Source organism: Felis catus, chromosome F1, assembly GCF_018350175.1.
Source record: "Felis catus isolate Fca126 chromosome F1, F.catus_Fca126_mat1.0, whole genome shotgun sequence".
Classification (NCBI taxonomy): Eukaryota; Metazoa; Chordata; class Mammalia; order Carnivora; family Felidae; genus Felis; species Felis catus.
In genome coordinates, this window is record NC_058384.1 from 946391 (window position 1) to 970101 (window position 23711).

At 49.3% G+C, this 23711-nt stretch overlaps 1 protein-coding gene across 2 annotated transcripts in view; it reads right to left on the reverse strand.

Annotated features, from left to right (window-relative positions):
* Positions 1–7517: 7517 nt before the first annotated feature.
* Positions 7518–23711, reverse strand: part of WDR26 (WD repeat domain 26) — a 36762-nt gene continuing 20568 nt past the window's right edge. For both annotated transcript variants that reach the window (XM_023247993.2, XM_023247992.2), the window contains exons 8-14: positions 20818–20958; positions 17873–17992; positions 15760–15905; positions 15383–15461; positions 14902–15031; positions 11747–11932; positions 7518–9493 (exon numbers count right to left, since the gene is read on the reverse strand). In XM_023247993.2, coding sequence (XP_023103761.2) covers positions 9468–9493; positions 11747–11932; positions 14902–15031; positions 15383–15461; positions 15760–15905; positions 17873–17992; positions 20818–20958 — 828 coding nt within the window. In that variant the 3' untranslated portion in view covers positions 7518–9467. The remainder of the gene's footprint in view (positions 9494–11746; positions 11933–14901; positions 15032–15382; positions 15462–15759; positions 15906–17872; positions 17993–20817; positions 20959–23711) is intronic.

The window sequence follows — 23711 nt, forward strand, 5'->3', positions numbered from 1 at the left end:
GCTGGGTGAAGTGAGCCAGGCCATTTCTGTCATTCCTGTCTGGCACCCTAACGCCACTCTCTGAAGCTCTGGCCGTGGCGGAGCCCGAGGGGTAAACCCTCTACGTGGCGTCCGCAGTTGACGGGTGAGGAGAGGTGCTCTGCCGGCCTCCCGGGCCCCGACAGGCTCTCCCTGCGAGTGTTTGTGTCTGTGCCGGCAAAGAGCCGAGAACCTGTGACCGGAAAGGTACTTTTCTTGCCTTTTCCTCTGGAGGCACCTGGCTGTTTGAGAAGAAACCTGGTTCTCTGCCTTCCTGTCTCATCTCCCGTGGCCCTTGGTGTCCCCGGGACACCCTGGGAAGCTGGCAGGTGCTGGGGGCTGTGGCCAGAGTGGTCTCCTTTCTCCCACAAGCCTTCGGAGCCAGGCAGGAGCCCGTGCGCCCTTCCTCCTGACACGCTCGCCGTGGTTACAACTGCACCGCCGCCCGGCTTGCGTGGCTTGCGTGCGGCAGGGCCGGCGGTGACCAGTGTGGGCGTGTATTTTTAGGGGGGTCTTCCCCAGGTGACGGCGAGGGGCAAGCACCGGCTCTCAAAGCTGGGCGACGTGCTCAGGTCCGTGTCCTGTGTTCCCTGGAGGGGACCCACGTCGCTGCTGCCAGAGGTGACCTCGGAGCCCCGAGGTTGGCCGAGGCCACGCCTTCCCCGTCCGTTGGCGAAGGCAAGACCCGGGGCCCCCGCTGATTGCCGAGGAAGCCAGACCGGATGTAGCTGGGGCCCCTGGGGAGAGAACACACGTGCACCCCTGTGCGTCCTCGCTGTCCAGGTGCTCTTCCAGCAGGAAGGCCCGATGGAGCGGTGCCACCCAGCCCCACCGGGTTCGAGGCTGGATTGGAGGCCGTGAAACCCGAAGGCGGGGTGGCGGAGCGTGCCGGGCCGGGTGTGACCGTCCCCAAACGTGAGTAACGCTGTCCTGGTTGTGCAGGAACTGGCAACGAGCTGGAGGAGGGGTCTGAAGCCCTGTGGGTACCGCCCGGGCACCCACCACCGGCCACGTGTACTTTGGACCAAGAGTTTGCTGCACGGCTAACAGGCGGACACGTTCTGGAGAGGTGATGCTCATTCAGCTAGGCCGTTCCGGCTTCCGGGGCAAAGCCTTGTGGTTTTTGGCTATAATTTCTGTGAAAATTCTGAAGGTGGCAAGCAATCAGCTTGTTTTTAATTAAATCTGTATTCTCTTTGGTTGGCCCTGACTGATCTGAATTCCCAGATGAGGGTCACCCAAAGCCGAAGGGCAGTGGGAACTGCGGCTGTCCCGTCCAGACTGCACGGGTCTCAGAGGTAACTCGGTTCTGAGTCAGCTGCTCTTTCAATTCCTTGACAAAGGCTGCTTCCCCGGCACCTTTCCCAGAAGGGTCACTTTGACAACCACTCCAGGTCCCACTCCCCGAGGGCCCTGGCGGGACCTGACCTTGGCTCCCCGGTGAGCCCCTCCACGTTCACTGAAATCGATAATCTGTCAGTGACAGTGTGACAGAGTTGAGGCGGAGGAGGAACGGATCTCCTTTGACAGCTGATCCCACGTTTATTTCGCAGACTGGATGCACGTGGGGGGAGCGCCGTGCTCGGCGGGCCCATTAAAAGGGACGTGTCCGGCTGTCCATCCATCCTCCCCCTCAGGATTCGTGTGGCCGCACGGGAACATACTGACTTTTAAAGACAGTGAAGGGACTGGTTAATGGTATTTGGTAATTTTGTATTGTATCAGCTACAGTAATTGGTCATGGGTATTCTTGTTTTATGCGTAATCTGCTCCCTCCCCCTACTGTTCTGAAGTCAGATGGCTTTGAATATGAGACATCATCACATCTGTGCTGTTTTGGCCACATCTCTGTAGGATAAGGGTCCTGAAAACACACGACCACGGTACCGATATCCTACATAAATGCGATCTCTTGGTCCGAAGTATCTGGTTGGTGCTCACATGTCCCCCATTGGCTCACAAGCGTTTCCGTTGGTTTGTTCACGCTTGCATGGATCCAAACCAGATTTACACATCTCCTCCAGTTAATGTCTCCTCCTCCGCTAGGTCCCCTCTGGTTTTCCGGCAATCTGTTGGAAGAAGCTGGGTCGTCTGACCCAGGTCAGGTCGGCTCAGGTCGTGTGTTGTGCAGAAGCTCCATCTTCCGGATTTTGCTGACTGCATCGTCTGTGCTGACTTTTCGGCCCGTCTTCAAGCACGGTTTGCCGAGCGACTCCGCACACGCCCCGTGTTACGGAGCCGAGCGCCCAACACCGTTAGCTGCGCCTGCAGGTCCGGGGCACGAAGTAACTTGTGTAAATCACCACACGTCCAGTGATCGGATTTAGAGTCAGGTCTGAAGATTCCAGAACCCATGATTTTAACCACTACGCTATAAATTTATGCACTCTGAAGATGCGCAAACTTACTGTGGGGGCTCTCCTCTGTGAAACTTCCCGCGTCTGTTTTATGGACCGCTTACGTGGAGAGAAGTCTCTTGATAGACTTTCGAGACTCATTTTCTTCTCTGAGCTGCGCCGTCGGCCAGAACCAGCGGGCCCTTCCAATCTTCGCCGACCTTTGGCGAGTTTGAACGGTTTTGAGTCCAAGGTAAGTGGCTACCTACGGACCAAGGGAGTTTGTTCTTGGCGGTGCTTAAGCACGTGTGCTCGGAGGCACCCAGCTCAGAGGCCCCGCGCCTGCAGACCGGTTCGTCTGAGCCCGTTTGTCTCGTCTGTAAACCAGGCACTGGAGTCCGTGCCCCGTGAAGCCGCCGGAGAACGAAAGAAAAGCACGGGAAGCAGCCGGAACGGCGGCCGGAGCGAGTGCCCACCGCGCGGGGACCTCCCTCCTCGGCCAGACAGATGCGTGGTGCCGCGGCCGGTCCCTGTCCATCCCCTCCCCGCTCGGGCTCCTGCTTCCTGGCCTCACTGCCAAGGTCACAAGCGCGGGCTCTGCACCAGCATGGAGCGCCAGCTGAACAAATGTGTTCCCAGATGGCACTCGCGGTCTGGAAGCTGAACCGCTTACATGGTCCCGGGTTTAGAAGGGCAGACTGCGGAATCACAGGGGGATTTGAACCCCAGGCCCGCCACCCCTTAGTCACGTTCGCCTCGTGAGGCCGGGCTACATAACCGGCACAAAGGGGCTCTCTCGCTCACAGGGACTACGCAACACGCACACCGAGCACGCCTGGCACCTGACGGACGTCCCGAGGCCCCGCGTGTGTGCCAGGAGGGAGAGCAGGGACAGAAGTGAAAGCAGGCATACTTGCTCAGGGAGGGGGAGGTCTCTGTGGATAAGGAGACTGAGGCTTGCCGGAACGTTCTTTGCACGCAAGCCCACGAATAGGGACAAAGCTCACCGAAACACACCTGCCTGCCCGAGAAAGGCTCGGGCACGTTCACTTAAAGCCTGTTTTCCTTTGCAAACTGTAGTTTTAAGAGCCAGAAGACAGGGTGCCTGGGGGGCTCGGTCGGGACTCTTGACTTAGGCTCAGGTCATGATCTCACGGTTTGTGGGTTCGAGCCCCGTGTCAGGCTCTGTGGTGATGGTGTGGAGTCTGCTTGGGATTCTCTCTCCCCCTCTCTCGCTGCCGCTCCTCCACTCATGCGTGCTCTCTTTCAATTTTTTTTTTTTCAACGTTTATTTATTTTTGGGACAGAGAGAGACAGAGCACGAATGGGGGAGGGGCAGAGAGAGAGGGAGACACAGAATCGGAAACAGGCTCCAGGCTCTGAGCCATCAGCCCAGAGCCTGACGCGGGGCTCGAACTCCCGGACCGCGAGATCGTGACCTGGCTGAAGTCGGACGCTCAACCGACTGCGCCACCCAGGCGCCCCGAGTGCTCTCTTTCAAAATAAATACACTTAAAAAAAAAAAAATACAACTTGCACACTTAGATTTGTGAAGGCCGGAAAATTCTCCATGCCGGATACCGGGCTCTGACGTAAGAGCTGACGTGTAAATGAACAGTTGACGTTTCCAAATCTGCGAAGGAGCACCTTACTTAAAACACATAGATCCCCCTAGCCCGGCTCTGGTGGCCGCCAGCCCCCCGTTACCTGCCTGCCTGGTGCTGGCCTGTCACAGGTGAACGTCCTTCTGTGCAGGATGCTGCCGCTGGCCGGAAGCACCTTACAGCTCTTTCCCTTTCTCTGTAAGCACACCTGTGCGGTGGGTTTGCACACACTGAATGCTTTCTCCATGGACATGTTTAAATTCTCCAAATAAGAACTATAGAATTATTCATGAGGAAATACATTTTTCAATTTTTAAAAAATGTTTATTTTTGAAAAAGAGACACAGCAGGAGCGGGGGAGGGTAAGAGAGAGAGGGAGACACAGAAGCCGAAGCAGCTCCAGGCTCCGAGCTGTCGGCACAGAGCCCGACGTGAGGCTCGAACCCACGAACCAGAGATCGCGGCCTGAACCGAAGTCAGACTCTCAACCGACTGAGCCACCCAGGTGCCCCAGGAAATAAATTTTAATCTCAAACTGGAAGCATATTTTCTCCACTAATCAACATATCCAAGTCCTAACGCAGAATTTCAGATGCAGTGACATTTTTGAACAAAATGGAGTAGGCATGTGATTCCTTTAAAATCCAAGTATCCCTTAAATTTTTTTCTAAACTAATCCCTCCGTGATTACACAATTGCGCTTTACAAAAGACGTCCCAGGGACGCCTGGGTGGCTCAGTCGGTCGAGTGTCCAACTTCAGCAACTTCGGTCCAGGTCACGGTCTCGTCCGTGGTTCGTGAGTTCAAGCCCCACGTCAGCGCAGAGCTTGCTTTGGATTCGGTCTCCCCACTCCCTGCCCCTCCCCCGCTTGCGCTCTCTCTCAAAAGTAAACATTAAAAACAACCTCCAGGGAAACAGAGGAAAGTCAAATTCAGCAAATCCATTGTTTTAGGTTAAAAGTCATACTATGTAAGCATTCAGATGAGTGGATATTAGAGGAGATTTAACACAGCAACAATTTCTTATTCATTCTGTTTATTGGATTGAGAGGGAATACAAACAATTGGGTAAGTGCTACGCACTGACATGGAAAAGGTGTATTAAAAAAAAAAAAAATCCCAGTAAAGCAAATCAAAGTTAATGTAGTTTCAATTGAACAAAATTTTAAAGACGCTTAATATACTACACATTTATAAAATAAAAGTTAACAAAGAATGTTTTGTAAATAATTAGTAGAACAAGTGAAAATAAATACCGGAGACCTGAAGTTTTTTATGCTTTAATGAAATAATAAAGCCAAGAAATTTAAACTACTAAATATAATCTGAGAGGCAGTTAAAAAAAAAAAAAAAAACAGAAACAAAAAACCAGAACTCCCCCAAATTTAAGAACACAATCCTTTGAAACACTGAATCAGTCCATAGCAATAGTTATTACATACCGAAAGCTCTAAGCGTTAACTAGTTCCACCACAATGCCATGTAAATCTTGACAATTTAGGTATCTTGAGATCAACACTTAAGTTCTTTCCCTGATCTCTACAGCTTGGTTTCTTAAAAGTACATACATGCTTTTGTGGATCTATTCCCCTCGCCACACACACACGTTTTTCAAGGAGCCAATGACGTTTTTTCCATCCGTGCCTAAAAATGTTACGACTCCCTTTTAGCACATTGACCCTGATAACGCAAATGTTGAAGCGTGGGGACACATCTGAGTCTTATAAAAATATACCAGTATTAACCAGACCTTGAGTTCAGAGAGGGCACCTCACATGTGCACGAGACTTCCTAAAACTGACACGAAGAGCCCAGAAAGCTGTTTCTAGGGCTTTTTATGAGTTCGGTACGCTCTCTTGCACACAGACACACAACACGCACACGTTTTTACACTAGTAGTTTCATTCAATCCAGCCTACCTGGACTAAGTAGACAGGGGACGGGCTTTTATAGGTTTCGTTTCTGCAACTAGAGGGCAGCTACTGTGACAACAGCTCGACAGCACTGAGGATTTCAATGAAGTTCACCCTGTTTTTAGAAAGTGTCTAAGTGTAAAGAAATGCAAATTCACCTCTTCTCTTAAAGTGAGCAGTTTCGATGGAATCGGGGATGGTTTTGAAAACCCAAGGACTCTTTTGGAGAGGAACGCCGAAAGAGAGTTGCTGAAGTCTAAACGGGAAGTTAAAAATTAAAGCGAGGTACACGTGTACGTTTTAGAGACGGGACCAAAAGGATATTAAGAAAAACGTCTTCTTTCCTCCCCATTCAAAAGCTGCCATTCTTCTGCTGTGAAAGACCCTGACAGATATTTCCCTTTCAAGAGATGTACGATATATTTACCACCGTGAGCAGAGTGCTAGGTCAGTTCTTGTGTGCAGGAAACAACATCCTAAAAAAGAAAATTTCAAGGTAGGGAGGGGTGGGGAAGAAGGGTTTTCTATTAATGTCACGGAACGCCACTCTAGAGGGAGAACACGCCTAAGAACGAAAAAATCGTATTTCTACGAGCGGGAGTTCAGACTAAAATACTGACGAGGAGTTAGGATTTTTTTTTTTTTTCCCCTTACAACTAGGCAGGTGACTCGAATCACTTAGTTTGTATTTAAAGTTAAGTAATCCCTTTTGCGCTCCCACCCACGAACACCGGCCAATCCGTGGGGACGCTCGCCGGCACAATCTCCGGTTTAAGCGACTTACCTGGTTTAAACACAACATGTCTGCCTGACCTAGAGGAGCAGCGGGAACGCGGAGGGTAGGGACGCTAGCTGTCACCCCTCCCCGCCCCCCCTCCCCCAACTTCTCCGTCGCCACCCCCACCCGCCTCACATCCAACACTGTACTGTCGGTAACCGACTGTTTGGAGGCAAAAGGCATTCCGTTTTAGACTTGCCCTAGCCCTTAATCAACCAACAACAAGAACAAAAACATTTTTAAGCACATGGAAATGAGCCTACTAACCTGATTTTTGGAGCCCAAATTCTCCACGCTAGTTTTGATCTATGTGCAAAAAGTATTGGTACTTTTCAGTTTCTACGTTAGTACGTCGTACCGGCTTGGCCGTCCCCTTGCTCTCGAGCCTACGCAGAGACTAGAGCCCTGGCGGAGCTGGTCACTTCATAGCTACGGGCCACCCCCGGCCTGCCCTACGGGCCCCCGCGCGGCAGGTGCAGGAGCGGGCACGGCGAGGCACCCGCGTGTGCGGGACACCGCGGGGTCCTCGGCACCATCGTTACTCCGCCTTAGTGGAGTCCTGTTCCCTGGCCAGCGTGTCTCCCTTTTATTCCGCTTTTTTAGAGGTCCTCAACTACCCGCGGAGCACTGGGCTCCTGCGTGGGGGCGGCCGGGTGAAGCGGGAGGAGCGGAGGCCGAAGCCCACGGACGGGCGCGGACCTCAGGGAGCGCGCTGGACCTAATCTGTCAGCAGCCGTGGCGTTTCTGGGCCCACGGTTCGTCAGAGGTGCTACTGTGGAGACGGGGTGCATTGCCTAACGGCTTCGGGGCGGAAAACGTGCCCGGACTTAACTGTACTGCGGGAAAGAGAAGTTGCCACTGAATTATATACAGTTACCAATGAAGACTTTTATTCAAGCTTAAAGTAAGAAGTAATTTTAGTTAAGAAAAACGAAGTACCAGATAAACTGTAACAGATCGTTATTGTAACTTAGAAGTATCAAAACAGGAATTCTTGATTCTCTAAGTGGGGGTCTCTGCAAAATGGAGCTTAAAGAAATCTTTTACATACCAATTTGATAAGATCATCTGCTGACACGGTCTGTCGCTTCCTCTTACTATGAGCTTTTGGGAGAATCCGTGCTATTTTAAGGCCAATTGTGTTTTTCTCTCGTCTCCCCTCCCTGACGTCCCCGCCCCCACGGGAGAGTCCCTGACACCCAAGCCCTTCTCGCTCTGCTCTGAGGGTCCCGGGCCCCAGAGGGGACTTGGCACAGGCCCTTTTCCTCGCCAGAACGTCATCTCGGGGCCACCTCCACTCCTCTCCCCACCGTAACAGCCGCGGTCCCCTCGGACCCTCTGCCGGAACGGGGAGGTGGTTCCAAAGGAGACGAAGTACGCCGCGTCCAGCTGTTACGGGGTTTAAAAGCACAATGTGAACGGGGGGCTTTTGGCTTCTTTCAGATGTGAACTTCTCAAGATTAAAAGTGCTTTCCCACGGAGGACACCTTTCCTTGAACCACCAGGGGAGGGGGAGGCAAAGACTACCCACAGCACCAGTTTGGAATGAGGTTCAGTCTGGCAAGATCTGAAAACCTGAGGAGGAGCGTCCTGTACGTGTACGTCCCTCGACAGGTCAAAACGTTACGGGCAGTTCAGACACAGGACTATGAGGTGTGAAACCCAGTTTCGGTCTGTGCCCTGTGGGGTCTTCTAACACGCTGGGTCATGCTATGACTTCCCCGGTGGTCACACCTGCTTTCCACTCGTGCCGGACCCCACCAGAGCAGACCTCCAAGCCGGGAACAGCTCGGAACGTGCTTTGCGGAAAGCCTACACTGACTCACTACCGACCTCTCCTGTTGGTATAGGCTTAAAATTCTCTTTTGGAATCTTGAATTTCTTCGACATCAGGTACTGATGTTCCTTCGGGGGGAAAAAAAAACAAAACAAAAGGGGGGAAACCTCCAAGGGGTTACTCTGGATTTCCTGTGTAATGTCCTTCCAAGCTCTGTTTCTGACCAAGTCTCACGTGGGATTCCGGAAGAGCGTCAGTTTTACTGCGTATCTTAAGTCATAGAGGAAACTTTTTTTTTAAGCTGGTTTAGATTCCAAATGTATACAAATGAAGTCACTTTAATCCTATAAATACTTCTTAATTTATTTTTAAAAAATTGTGCTGTTAACCCTTTTACGGGGCAACAAGCTATGTGAAAAGTACAAAACTTTTTGTCAAATGTAATATTGAGAGTGCTTTTGACATAGTTCACTGGTTTGTCATCTGGATCAGTATCTACTGCGCAACGGGCAAAGGCTAGAATCCATGAACCAAGCTGCAAAGATCTCAAGCTAAATAAGGCGGAAAGATTTGGAGAAACAAAAGAAGGAAATTCTTTCCTATCCAATGTGTACTCTTCAGACTAATGCACTCCTTCTATCAAGCCTTCTAAACTGTTAAATAAAGTTTTCCAAACAAGCATTTAAACTTCATTACACAGAAGAGCAACAAGAATGGTGTCCCACCAGACAAAAGGCAGGAGGGAAAACAATATATATACGGAGTTCGGTGGGTAAGCCTGAATGTAGCACAGTCCTTCACAACCGATGGGGGCGATTCAACATGGCGTCCAACAACGTTCTAACGACGTGCTTCATCTCAACTGGTTACTATGAAGCAAGGTGTAAATGTTTGGCCCCAATCGGGCTTCAGAAATGGTTCTTTTTTTCATGACGAGCATGTCTGTCCAGCTATCAATCATGTTTGTTTGCACCAAATCCCAAGCCATTAAAATACGACTAATTTTAAGTTAAACAGAAGCCGTCTGCTCCACACTCGCCATCAACTATCCATGCTACTGCATTCCTCTGAATGAAGACAAGACGAAATGTGTTTGGAGGGCGGGGAGGAGGTGGGGGGGGGGAGGGGGAGGGGAGAGGGGAGGGGAAGAAAAAAGTTACCAGTTAGTAAGTTTTAATATCAGCATCGTAACATTACAACCCGTACTCCCACTGAAAAATAATCACGCCAAGGCACACACTTGACATTTCCACCATAATCATTAAAACCAAGTGTCTGTATCATGTCCTAACTTAGGACAGTCTACATTCATTACTCTGTTCCCCAAGTGAACGATCACACTAGACTCTCACGGCCCTGCAACCATGGCCTTGCTTCGCCCGTCTCAAGGTCTGCAGTCATCAGCCTCCCCTCTCTGGCTGTGGGTCAGCCACACGCAACACACCCAACACACCCACTTAGAGCGCACAACTCAACAGTTACTACCGGTACGTCCACAAGACTGTACAACCATCACCTCCATCAACTGCGGAATGTTTTCGTCACCTGTTGGCACTCGTCCGCAAACACCGGCCCCCAGCCCGTCTGCTTTCAGTGTCTGGGGGTATGCCTGCTCAGGACGTTTCATACAAACGGAATCACACTCGGCGGTCTTTCGTGCCATCCAGGCTGTAGCAGCGTCACCGCCTGTGAACTCTACCGTTATCATAAAAGGATCTTACTTAGGGTGTCATGGTTTCTGGAGGTTGTCTTCTTCAGCCTCACCTATACTTTTCAAAATTTCTATTCCAAACAGGTGTTCATTTAAAAAAAAAAAAAAAAAATTTCTTCGAGTGGGGGACAAAGAACCAGAAGAGTGCTACATAGAAGGCATAACAGCCACATATCCGGTTACACAGAAGCATTTTTCCTGTTTAGGGCTATCTGGCTCTGGCTCTATCGACACTGCCAAAACCCAAGGCAGAGTTGTTGACCCGGACCAGAGCTCAGAACCCACCCCCCCCCCCCCCCCCCCCCCGCCCCGAGCAGCACAGCGGCTCTTCACTGCCAGAGAGAGAGAAGCTCAAGGGTGTGTCTAAAATAAATCCACTTAGAAGGTCAATCTGTTACCACAGACCGAAGATGCTTCTTCGCCTTCAAATCTTATTTGAAGAGACAACTTCCAAATGACTGATAAGGTTAGAAACGCGCGTACGACCAGTGACGGACGTATGCAACACAGAGCCCCGGCCCAGAAACTGAAACAGGACCACGGATGGAGCGGAGGCTGAGTCCTCGTGGCTTTCCCTGAGGAAGCGGGTCTGCCGTGCGGCGACGCACAGGCCAGTGGCCCTTCGGGCCCCGAACCACCGAGCGGTGGTTCGCAAACTTCACCCCCGTCGTCCTTCAGGCTCCCGCTCTCATCTGACAGCAGCTCGTTGCCTTTCTGGCGCGTTTATGTGGGACAAAATGAACGCAAATCTCCTCTCGGTTTTCTAGGTCAGGGACTTCCTTCCAAGCAAACAAAACACTTCACCTGCTCTGTGTGAAAGCGGAGTTAAGTCCTTTCCATAAACCTTCTCATCACGTCTTCCCTCCAGCCACAATGTCTTGCTCAACGGAGCCTTGTCCTTCACTGTTCACTTCCTCGCTCTGGGCCTGCTTCGTTACCAAGCATTCCAAGGTCGTGAGAAAACCCTCTTGGATTCGGGACTCGAAGGCCGGCAGCGCTCGAGTGAGGCCTGGCCCAACTCCGTCTGGAACCCTCCAGAACTGAGGGTAAACATGTCTCTCGGAGGGCCAGGAGGATTTGCGCAAGACCGCACACGAACGACCAGGCCGGCGTGCTGCCTGGCCCCAAGGTACGGGGGAAGTTCAGTTTCCTTCCCTCTCCTCTGCACAGGGGCTGGGGTGCCACATGGTGCCATACAGGTTTATTTTTAAGAGTAAAATCCATAATCAAGATCGTTCTAAAGTGGTTCACGTTTTGGATAATGGCTAGTTCTTGTGGGTATAAAAATATAAAATGCTTCCTGCATCATGAAGCAAGATGATTTTCCATACGCTGTTGAACTGACCACAGCCAGAGGGTATGAAGGAGGTGGCACATTCCAGTTTATTCTCCCCACTGTCACCACGCACACACATGCACACACGTGCACACCCCCCACCCCACCCCCCCGCCTCTCACATTGCTTACACTCCTGTGCAGGGAGAGCGTATACAGCCTCTAAGTGAGGGAGAACATAAATTCTGTCCCACGCTTAAAAGTCCCGAAACTTTACAACGAGTGGGGCCCTGTTCCACCGGGAGGGAGCCTGGCTGCCGTGCAGTGGGGTTACCTTCAATATTCTGGTGGTCTATAAAAGGTGCTGGTCCCCATATTCTAACAGTGCCGTCATCGGAGGCGCTGGCCATCAGGGATGGGATCTGTGGGTTCCAGCTCACGCAGTTGACTGTGCGCGTGTGCCCTGTCAGCTCTGCGATGGGCAGTTCACTACGTTTGTGCCAGATGTAAACCTTGTGATCTGAACAAACGGCAATTCAAAGAAAAGTTAGGGAGTTGTCCTACTGACCTTCAATTTTTTATTCGTTACACACAGAACACGTGATGTGATTATCAAGATGTGCCACGAGCAGCTCAATAAATTACCTTCCGAAAAAAGCCATTTTAACAAAATACACATCTCCCTGTTAAAGGTGATTGATTAGCCCTCAAGTCATCACAGAATCTGCAATGTTCTGTAAGACCTGAGCAACAGTCTAGATCTTCTGACATGAACAAACCTAGGACGGAGACAATAAATGCTAGGGAAACTGGACGTGACAGAAAAGCTATGTGTCCAAATTCAGCAACAGCAATGACACAGGTGACAGCGGACCCCTCGCGGGGTGTGTAGCGCACACTAGGTCCCGGACACCGTGTCCTGGGCCTACACGGTGCTGCCCACGCCCTTTCCGGGCTCGGGGACAGCGGAGGCTCTGGAGCCGCGGCTACTTAATGCCTGGCCACCCTCCACCACCGACCAGCCCCGTTGCTGTGGACACATAACCCGCTCCTGGTGACACTGCAGCCGTAAAGGAGGGACTGGACTTACCTCATCATGCACGAGGGTAAAATGAGTTTGTGTAAGGAACAGAGTTTTGAAAAGAGCCTGGCACAGAGGAGACACCACGTGTTACCATGAAGTGATGGTCCTTAAACAGAGGGCAGAATCCTGGCTGAGTTAGAAAAGCATTCAACTTCAAGACGTGCCACTAGTGGCCAGCGTGGGAGCTCCTGGTGGGGGGGCGGTCAGTCCTTTATGGGAAAGGACGACGTCCTGGCTTCAGAACGTCTAACGTGACGATGTGAGGCTGGGGCTGCCTCTGAGCATCCTGCGTGTGTGTGTGAAGCAAAAGCGGAGACCCCCGCAGGAGAACTAGCGGAGCTCGCCTAGGAGGCGTATGCTGCTCGATCATTTCTCCTTGCAGAAGAAGAAAAAACACGGAGAAAGACCGGCAGATTAGCCACGCTTCCCCCCGAACTGGAGGAGCTCCAAAGAAGGACACCACAGGTCTGAAGAGCGTGAAGGTGCCTGGCTACTGTGGGGAGCACTTTGTGAGCACACACCCACGGAGTGTGCGGCTGAGGCAGGGCTCAGGGTCAGAGCCACCGGCTTGCTGACCGAGCCCTGCCGGCTGCCACCGTCCAGGGCACCCACAGCTCACGCAAGGGCAAAAAAATAAAGCAAGTTTTTTTATATCACCAGCACAATGAACACGCTTGAGTAACAGCAGAACTCTTCTGGGAAAAGGTTTCCTCATTGCTCTATTTTATACTGCTGTTCACGTGTTTGGGGATTTGGAAGGTTCTTGAAATATTTTCCTTGCAAACGAATGACAGGTGGATTAATGTGACCGTCTCGGGACAGGAGACATTCACTACATCCGCTTGGTGCTCAGGACGTTTTCAGAACCGCTCTACCACCCGGACTTGAGAACGCGCGTCTCGCTATTCCAGGTATGTGTCACTTGTAGCCCCGAAGAGAACACACTGTGCTGTGCTCACGGTATTCATCGTTAGTTCAAAGTCTGTTCGGGGCCTAGAATGAAGGACTGTGTCACTGGCGACAGAGGCGGCCAGACGGCTCTCCGGGCATTTCTAGGGCACGTGTGCCATTCGGAAGGGCCGTGAGGCTGAAGAGGGGGAGCAGGGCTGCGAGAGACCCGGGGGGGAAGTGGACAGGCAGGCAGAAGGCTTCCCAAGTGTGGACCGTGTCAAAGTAGGAGCCAAGGCGGAATCCGGGCGAAAATAAATGATTAAACTACCAGGGAAAAAAAAGGATTTCTAACTGCAAAGACATAAACTTTTCAAAAGTGTCACCTACCAACCACTCTTCTCAATCTTATCTGTTTTTTTTTTTTTTTTTTTAGTGAAAGAAACAACAGATAAATTCGTATGCTTCATATGAATCCCTAAAGGTCTTTGTCCTGATTCTTTTTTTTTTTAAAGTTTACTTTTGAGAGAGTGAGTGAAAGTGGGGGAAGGGTAGAGAGAGAGGGAGAGAGAATCCCAAGCAGGCTCCATGCTGTCAGTGCAGAGCCTAATGCGCGGCTCGAACTCATGAACCGTGAGAACATGACCTGAGCGGAAATCAAGAGTCCGACGCTCCACTGACAGAGCCACCTGGGGCGGCCCTGTTCTAGTTCTTAAGTACATCTCACACTCAGAGGAAAAACTCCTGCGTTACTCTGTGATCCTCTGTGTACTGACAAGACAGTACCCGGGTAGCAAACATGGAACATTAGCAACATAATCCAGTACCTTGGTCTAGCTTGTAAAACTAGGTTCAGTATTTTTCAAAGTGACTTAAATAACTTGCTGCCCTAGTACTCAGAACAGTAGAGTGGGCGCTCAACGTGGCCAATGAAAATTTCCAGTAATTTCCCATGACTTGTGTTTCTTTCACCTTAAAAGGTACACTAACTCTCAGTACTTACTCACCTACCTATGTTGCATATTTTAAACAATCTCTCTCTTAAACCGGACTACTTTGGGAACAAGCCTGCCTGAAACACTGATGTTAGCCAACTGGAGAGCACATTTACTCTGAAAGGCAATAGAGACTCTTCTAGAACTTCAGCTTTTCTGAGACTGTTAAGAATTATCAAACTCTATTATTCTCTTTGGCCATTACAAAACCACTAAAGATCTAGCGGTCGTCAATTTTGTCTAAGTTCAGCTAAATCAACATAATCAACCTGACTTTTTAGATCCTACTAACCTCTGAATGCCACCAGCCTCATGAAAAGAGCAGGCCGGCATTTGAAAGAGTTTGGATTTAAGTAAACCTTGATGTGACGCACGCACCAAGCGTGACCAGTGCTCTCTTACAATTTTTACCCGTGTTAACACCCTGAATCTGCCCGGCAACATGGCCACCTTCACACACGGAGACGGTCACAGAGCTCCCACCCCATCCGTACACACGCTCCCACAGTGCGCACGACTTACCTTCACTGCCACTGGCGATGAAGTCCTCGTTGTGGCCTCCAAAACATGAATGAATCGTATAAAACCCTTGCGTGACACCTTGATACTTTCTTACTAAAACTCTGTCTTGCAAGTCCCATAAATGAACTCCCTGTAGGCAAAAGAAAATGGACATATTTATTCTCCCTCAACTCAAAGGAATTTTAAAAAGTCATCTGTGAATTTCCCTTTGCTTGATGGAACAGTTTTAGTGTCTCGTTACGCAAAATGCCAACGTTCTCATAAATTTATGGTTGACTCTACACCTTTAAAGGTCAAACACATGTGGTAAAATTTAAGAATCTGTAAAAACAGCAGTCTGGAAGAAAAAGTATTTGTAGAAATATTCGTTTATACACACACGCACACACACACACACACACACACACACACACACACACACCCCAAAAATCGCAATTAAAATCCGAACTACACTAACTCTTTGAGAGAACGAGAAGCTTACCTGAGTTGCTACATTTAACAAAGCTAACCGGCCATTCTTGGAAATAGTAAAAGACATAATGGGGTGATCTTCTTGTACTCTGTAACCAGAAAATAATCTGTCAGAAGCAACATACTGAAAAATCAAGACATTCAAATCATCAAAATGTAACCTGTTCTACTAGCTTAAAGACCACAGTTCTGTCTGTAGTCACCGCTACGCACTATTTTAATCAAGGAAGAAAATCCGAGTTTCTGGTTACTCCGCACCACCAGACCCGCCAATCCAAACAGGCAAACCAAATCCACAACATAAAAACTCTTCTTCTGCGATAGCAAGTTCCACCACACGTTTTAACATAAATCAACGAATATTTAACGGATACAAAAAATAGTTACATGTTCCTATCTGTAAGGTCCTCGAAGTTGTACCCCCGGATTCGCTGGTGTGTATCTGATGCCAGAACCGTCTTGCCGTCGCTCAAGCACCAGAGGCATTGCACTCTGACCCCTTCCCAGGAGTCAAGGAGGTTACCATCTAAATCCTGAGGAGAAAAGCACCATTTAGCCCCAAAGCTGACCAGCACGTGGAAAGCAAACAAAGAATCTCTCGGCAATGTCTCTCTGCCGCAACGTTTGTTTTTTCCTGATCGCAACGTAATTGTTCCACGACTGGTTTTAGTCACAAAAATTTGAACACAGGGCAAATTTCATTACAACAATAAAACTGCTGGGAGGGGGAGAGAACCTCTGTAAAATCCATCTTTCCTTCAATAGCCAGCCAGGCACAGGCAAATACAATAAATAGAAAGAACCCCTAAATTCCAAGTAAGGGCCTCGCTACTATTGGAAAAGAATTCAAACGCTCCTTTAAGATGCATTATACTCAGGTTTATCCTAACCACTCAGAAGCTGTGATCTGGAAAAGGTTGCTGACACGGTAATTGCAGCTTTACGGAAGCCAGAACGTGCTACAGCACTTTAAAAACTTGTAACGTGCTCCAATGTGTAATGTGTTCTACAGATCAGAGCTCCCAGGATTATCATCTTGTTGAATGTTCCAAGGTCGGAGAGGCACCCTGTTCCCGTTCCCCAGGGGGCCGGGCTGCCAAGTCCTCGTCCCGAAGGGGTCAATACCGTAGGGGACGGCGGGGTCGGCAGAGACGTCGTGGTCATCTTGCAGCCAGGGACTTAAGAACAAACGGCTTAAACGCTGCCACGTACAGCGTGGTGACTAACTTGCAGATTGAGAGTTGCTAAGAGGGTGTATCTTAACAGTCCTCACGACAACTTTGGATGGTAGTGGACAATTACCGTGGTCGTAATTTTCAACGCACACGAACATCAAGTCATTATGCTGTACCCCTGAAGCTAACATAATGTTACGTGTCAGTTGTCCCTCCGTTAAAGCAAAACGGAGGGAGTAAGAAATAAAAGTAGGACAGTGCATTAGCCCACGAACAGAAACTCCACTTAAAAAATGGGAGGATCACACGTAGATCAACACACTGTGCTGAGACGACTGGGAACAAAAAAAGCACTGGGGGCTTGTAAGCAAGCATGTGTCCCACGGCCAGCTTAACGGAAGGCCCCCCAGTCTGTAATGACCACGTAAGTCTTCACGATACGCATCTCCAGCGACATTTAGCGATTTACGGGATTCGGGATCTTGTTTCATTCTGGTCTTCAAAACATGTCTCGAAGTGCCCCTGGCACTGAGCCTCGAGAAGACAGGGCCTGATGACATCACACCCCCGGCAGAGCTGGCCTCGTGACAGGACTCGTCACAGGATTGTCACCTAGTACTTCTGCTCGTCAGACAGCCAATCCAAGATCAGCAGGGCAGATGCTAATCAAAAGACATTTCAAATAACGACTGGAAGGCTCTCTGGTAGCTCTCCTCACCACTTTTAGTCCTCAAATACTTAAGACCACCTGCTCATGAAACTCCGCGTATTTTTGATACAAAAAACCTAAAACCTCAAAAGAATAGTAAAATATTTTTCAATCCTATACATTAGAAACTTGTTTAGGAGAACAAAATGCTCAGTAGAATAATTTTTTACGTCTTACTAAACTCAAAGTCCATAGTTTGTATAAAAAGGAGAACAGACAGTTCTGCACCCTCTGCTCACTCAGAACGAGCGCAAAGCAGGTCTTCGTGGGACGTGTCTTATACAAGATACCAAGGCAAGCGACTATTTTAAATTTTTTTTTTTAACGTTTATTCATTTTTGAGAGAGAGAGAGAGAGAGAGAGACAGACAGACAGACAGAGCATGAGTATAGGAGGGGCAGAGAGAGAGAGAGGGAGACACAGAATCGGAAGCAGGCTCCAGGCTCCGCGCTGTCAGCCCAGAGCCCGACGCGGGGCTCGAACCCACGAACTGTGAGATCATGACCTGAGCCGAAGTCGGACGCTTACCCCACTGGGCCCCCCAGGCGCCCCGGCAAACGAACTAATTTAAACACAACGAAGAGCAGAGGCGTGGAGAGGCGCACGACATACTCACACACTGATAGAACTGGCCGCGCTGGCCTCCGGTCACAAAGCGTTTTCCGTCTGGATTCCATGCCACACTTGTTAAACTGTCCTCGTGAGACTGGCTCATTTTTGTCCTTAGCTCTCCCGTCTACAGAGGAATAAAACTGTGGATAAGACCTTCAGATATTCTTCTAAAGGGAATGTATAAAGAAAAGCCAACAGTGACTGGGCTATCTGGTTAGTTTAGTCCTCCTAACTGGAGAAATGAACTATTTCCACCAGCCTCATAAAAAGCAAACGAACAAACAAAAACACCGCAGCCTCAAAGAGAAATTAAGAATGTGGTGAAAAGCTCAGCCTGCGGGCCTGTTCCTTCTGAGTTCCCACTTCTCCTCACCCCATAGTCCTTCACAGATTTATTCTAAAATTGCAGTTAATGCCATTAGCAATTCCTCAAGAACATGAGTAATAAGATTGAAAAACTGTGCCCTTGAACTAGGGCAGGGGTGTTCTAAATTATGTCACATTTTATACTCAAGATGCTCAAAATGTAGTAGGGAAGATGGGAAGAGAGAAAGGAAAATTATTTCTCTGATATCTAATTTTTTTAAGTTTATTTATTTAGAGAGAGAGCATGTGTGCGTGAATCCCAAGCAGGCTCTACGCTGTCAGCGCAGAGCCCGACACGGGGCTCAAACCCACAAACCGTGAGATCGTGACCTGAGCCAAAATCAAGAGTCAAACGCTTAACTGACTGAGCCACGCAGGCACTCCGATATCTAATTTTATCTCAACTAAAAGTCTCAGAAAAGAAGAACTTTTGTACTGTTTGGCGTAGCCACTTTAAAGTATTCCCGACTACGAAAGACTGTTTAGTGGTTACAAAACTGAAACATCCTCCTCTTATTTTTTTTAGGTTATTCAACTTAGAAGGTAGACACGTACCATTTAATCTAGTCTCGATTCCATTTTGTTCATGGATTAGAAAGGCTCTGAGAGAGATTAGCTGCCCTTGATGTAATAAAAAGTACATGGGCATAATTTTCCTGTGAGAAATGGGTAATCAAAAGTAAAAAGAAAACAGTGAAAACAAAGTGTAGGATCAGGAAACGGGGCCAAGTAATAAAAGCAAAGAGGACACTAAACTAGAAAACCATAAGTCTCCCTGATCTTCCCTGTCCAGCAACGTTAAAACCTTCCCCCGTATTGTTAATTGCTCTCACCTACTTATCTTTTGGGGTTGCTAGAGAGAAACAGTTTAGAACCACAAGTACACACGCAACAGCTAAATCCTCCACACTTCCTGTCACAAACACGTTAGTACACATTTCTGTAGGCAGAAATGGTCTTTTCTTCTGTTACGCTCAGGACAGCACGTAATGAGTATGTAATTACGAAACAACCTAAAAATATAAAGGAATAAGGTGAAAATGGACTATGTAACAGGCCCGTTGAGTAACACACAAGCAAACAGGCGAGCTAGAACATCGTGTAACTGTCTAGAAACTCAAAACTGACCCACAGGAAGACTGTGGCCACCATAAATCCTGAGTCTACCACTGTAGAGTTATGACGACACGTCTCCCTCTGAATGGGGAAAACAGCTTTGACGGAAAAAACCCCTTTGGTCTTTTAGGGGAGATTCACTTCAGGCCTGTTTTGCCGAGAAAGCCACGGACTCTCCTGTGCCTTGCCGCTCCCTGAACGGGATCCCGAACACACGCTGCGTGCACACTGGTTTGATAAAAATGGCACGAAGACACTAGCAGGGCACTGGGCGTGTCTGATCATGAAACGAATGTTAGACATTAGAGGATTAATTATAGCTAATGTCAGGTTAAGACAGGAGCGCGTGTTATATGGGAGAACGTTATTTTGTAGCAGGTACGTGCTTAAATATTTGGGATAAAACATCCTACGTGTTATTTCCTTCCAAACGTTTTGGATGTGGAGGTCTATGTGAGTGTGTATGCACGTCCTCATGCGTGAGCACACACGTGTCCACACAGAATGTACGGAACGTTAACTGCCGAATCCAGGGTGCTGGGCCCAGGTCACCGCTGTATTCCTCCACTTTTGAACGTTTTCCTTAAGAAAGCGGGGTCTCACACACGAACAGCAAGTGAGCAGTGACAGAACCGCCCGGGGCAGCAGCAGAGCGAGAGTGTGGCCGGTCACCTTCAGGGGTACCCCCTGTGCACACTTCTGCCGAGTTTGAGCTCCACTCTCTCAGTAAAAACCAACTCACTTCTAGGCCCCCGGACTCCCAGGCCTAGCTCATCAACTCGCATTTTTACATTCAAACCACAGCCCGGACCACGTTCTGGCCTCGCGTCAGAAAAGTGAAAAGAACGGCATCGAACCAGCCATCTTGCAGAAGGAAGTTAAAAAAACCAAAACAAGCCTCGAATTGTAACTATAAGGTTTCCCAAACAGAGTACAAAATTAATGGCGGGACCTTAATGCTAATTTTTAAAAAATGGGACCCTAGATAAAGGCCAAGTTTTCATTTAGAGACAGTAACAGAGCGCTTACTACTAAGAGCTGAAACTTCCTTCGTTTCCCAGATTAGATGAGAACACCAAACACAGGCCAGGGGACAATGGTGTGGCCGCCAGGTGAGAAGTCTGACCCCGCAGGGAGGCTGTCACATGGCAGTTCCGCGTACATCAAACTATGAAACCACAGGGCATCCTCTGGAGAGGGCGGGGTTGGGGTGGGTGGGGAGAGTCCCACAGTCAACAGCGTCAAGTCCACCATCCCTGAAAATACTCATTCCTCTTTCTTTTCAAAACTCTATGATGCTCAGCATGATATTTAGCTTTATACATTCGGACACCTGGGCTCCATCCGACGGATTCTCTTTGCCAAGGGGGCCGAATGGCTCTCCTCTACGGGAGAGTCAAGTTTCGAGTGTGTGGATGTGCGGAACGGCTTTCCTTAAGGGCCGAAGCAGGGACGGAACGCGCTCACCTGTACGTTCCAGAGCCAGAGTTCAGAGCAGTCGTCTGGGCCACACGCAACAAGATAGTTGTCATCCGGACTCCACGCAATGTAAGAAACGCCGTACGCGTGTCCTTCTAACGTCTTAAGCAGTTTTAGCAGGTGTGTGTCCTAAGGGGGAAAGAGGCCACTTGGTTAGAGTCCCCAGAGTCCACGTCCTACTTCAATGAGCTGCGAGGGTGTACTCTGAGAACGTAATTCACTCCGAGGAAGTTTTCACAGATTTCACCAATCTCCCAGCTGAACCCCAAACAGCTTGCTTCATAAAGACACGTCCACACGGCAACATCCAGTAAGCATCCACCACGCACCAGGCCCCGTGTGCCAGAGGCCAACATAAGGACACAGGCCGTTACCTGGTGATGCTCTCAGGGACACCGAAAGCAGGTGTAGTCACACCTATGTTTTCATTTTTGAAAACTGTTTTCTTGAGACACAACTTAGGTACCACCCTCTCTCTCAAAGTATATGACCTAGTGAATCTAGAACATTCTGTGGCCTCACAAAGAAGCCCCGTACTCATTGGCCGTTACTGCCCCCACCCGCCTCCCCTGGCAGCCACTCCTGTCTCTCTGGATCTGCCTATTCTGGACGTTCCGTACAAGTGGAGCCATCCAATATGGCGTCCTCTGCGATCGGCCTCTTTCACTCTGTGCGTCTGCGTGGTGCTTCCAGAGCCCATCTGTGTTGCAGCTGGGGTCAGCATTCTGTTCCTTCTCCCTGATAAATCCTCCATTTGTGGACACGTCAGACCCCGTGTACCCACTTGTCAGCTGACCAACACGGGACTGTTTCCATGTTTCTGGCTACTGTATCTAATGCCGTCATGACCGTGGACAAGTCTCCTCTGAGTCCACGCGCGTGAGCGGAGCCGCCACCTCTCTGTGTGACAACTGAAGAGTGGCTACGGTCTTCTGAGCTTCTGGCTGTGGCTGGGCAGGACGAGCACCGTTTGGCAACAGCGCCTCGTGTAACCCTCATCAGTCTCCAAGGTTACCACCCCCCCTCGCCCCCACGGTACAGGGAAGGGCGCAAAGTCTGTGAATGTGCAAGGCCTGCCCCTGCCCGGGCCCTAGCGTGAGCCATGTGGAAGGGACTGCACCGTGAGAGGGGAGGTGGCGAGTGACAGGGCTGAAGAGTGGGCACCTTCGCTTCGGGCTAAGGGTGAGAGGAGAGCCGCCGACAAGTTTTAAACCGGGGGCTATGGGACGTGACATCTGGCTTAGGATGGGGACTACGGGATGTAACATCTGGCTCGAGGAGGACGTGGAAGGTGAATCTGAACGAACGGACATAGGAAACATACACTCATAAAGAGCTGACACCACAGCCATTAACAGTTAAGACAGGCCATCCAAACAAAAGTCTGGACCGAAAGAGGTCACACACAACAGAATGGGACGACCTGTACATTTTTGTTGTGGGAACAGGAAACGGGGGCAGGAAGCAAGGAGTTCAGTTTTAGGTTTGGTCAAAGATAGAGACCAGTATCAAGCCTGCAGGATGCCAACGGCGAGGACCCAAAAGTAGTTAGGGATGGGTCTGATAAAGTACTCTGATAAAAATAGGTTGGGAGATTTTACCAGAAATGTAACTGACAAATGGATGTGTTTAATGTACTTTGTTTCTTCACTGGACCTTAAGTCTAGCATTTATTCAATCGCCTTGTCCAAACCGCCGTTGTCTGACAAAACTAACTAGGTAACACTACAACTGCCTGTGATTCCTCTCTGGGAGAAGGCTAACAGGCGTGGGGATCTGTACAAAAACAGAGAGTCTCCGGCATAATTTAACAGGGAAGTCTAGGCTTTTGGACCGGCTCAGGATCTTCCAGCAAGAAACTCTCATTCATGGCGGTCCTTCGTATCTACCCAAAGATTCACTTCTAAACTGATGACAAACTACTTTAGAAGTATGTAACTAAAAAACGAATTGTTTCATGCACATTAATTAATCCTGAAAAAAAAAAGCGCAAAACATCAATGGGGATATTAATACTAGGTCATTACGAGCACAGCGTCTCTATACTAACCTGTTTCAAGTGGAAATATCATGTTCATGGAATCCACTGAACTCTGCTTTAGATTTTGGGTGGGGAAATGAGTAAAATGTTTTTTGGGGGGCAAAGGTAAGAAAACCTGTCAAAAGAAATTAGGCACTGGAATCATCACACCAACTCAAACCTCAAAGGTCCCTACGTATTCTTTTTTCTATCTATTAAAACACACACACACACTCAAGAAGATCACCAACTTTCTTACAAGTTTTTCAGACAGTACTTGACATAGAATACCATCGTGCTAAACTCTAAAATGCACTGCATTTCAAATTGGAACAAAAGCATGAATTCTGCATGTCCCAAGCTACTCTGGCTACAAAAGCCCTTCACGTGGAACTCCTGTCCTGGCGACAGCACCCTGGGTGATAGCAGCGTGAAGGCCCGAAGTCCCCAGCAAAGTGTACAAGATCCTCCTCGACTGGCTGCTCCGTACATCACGAGCCTCGTCTCCTAGTCCGCAGCGTAGCCTCTTCCCGGAACTGCCCGGATGCCAGCCGTGTCCTCCTGTACCTGGGGGCCAGTAGTAACTAGCTTGCCTAAGTAGCCGTTTACTCCTTCTTCTCCGAAGACTTCCTTATCTTGCTCTGCCCTTGCTCTCTAGCTCCAAGGGGGATTCTTCTTTGAGGCCCTGTAGCACCCAGTATAGAACAATCGCACCGTGTGACCATGAGCTGGCAAGAAGGCCTCACATGCAGCGCGTGCTCAGAAAATAGGTGCCAAACGGTGGGAACTGCTACACGTCGTGGCCAAAAGAAAACGTAATAAAGCACAGTCTGACATGCTTTCTTTCCAGACATGTTGCAAA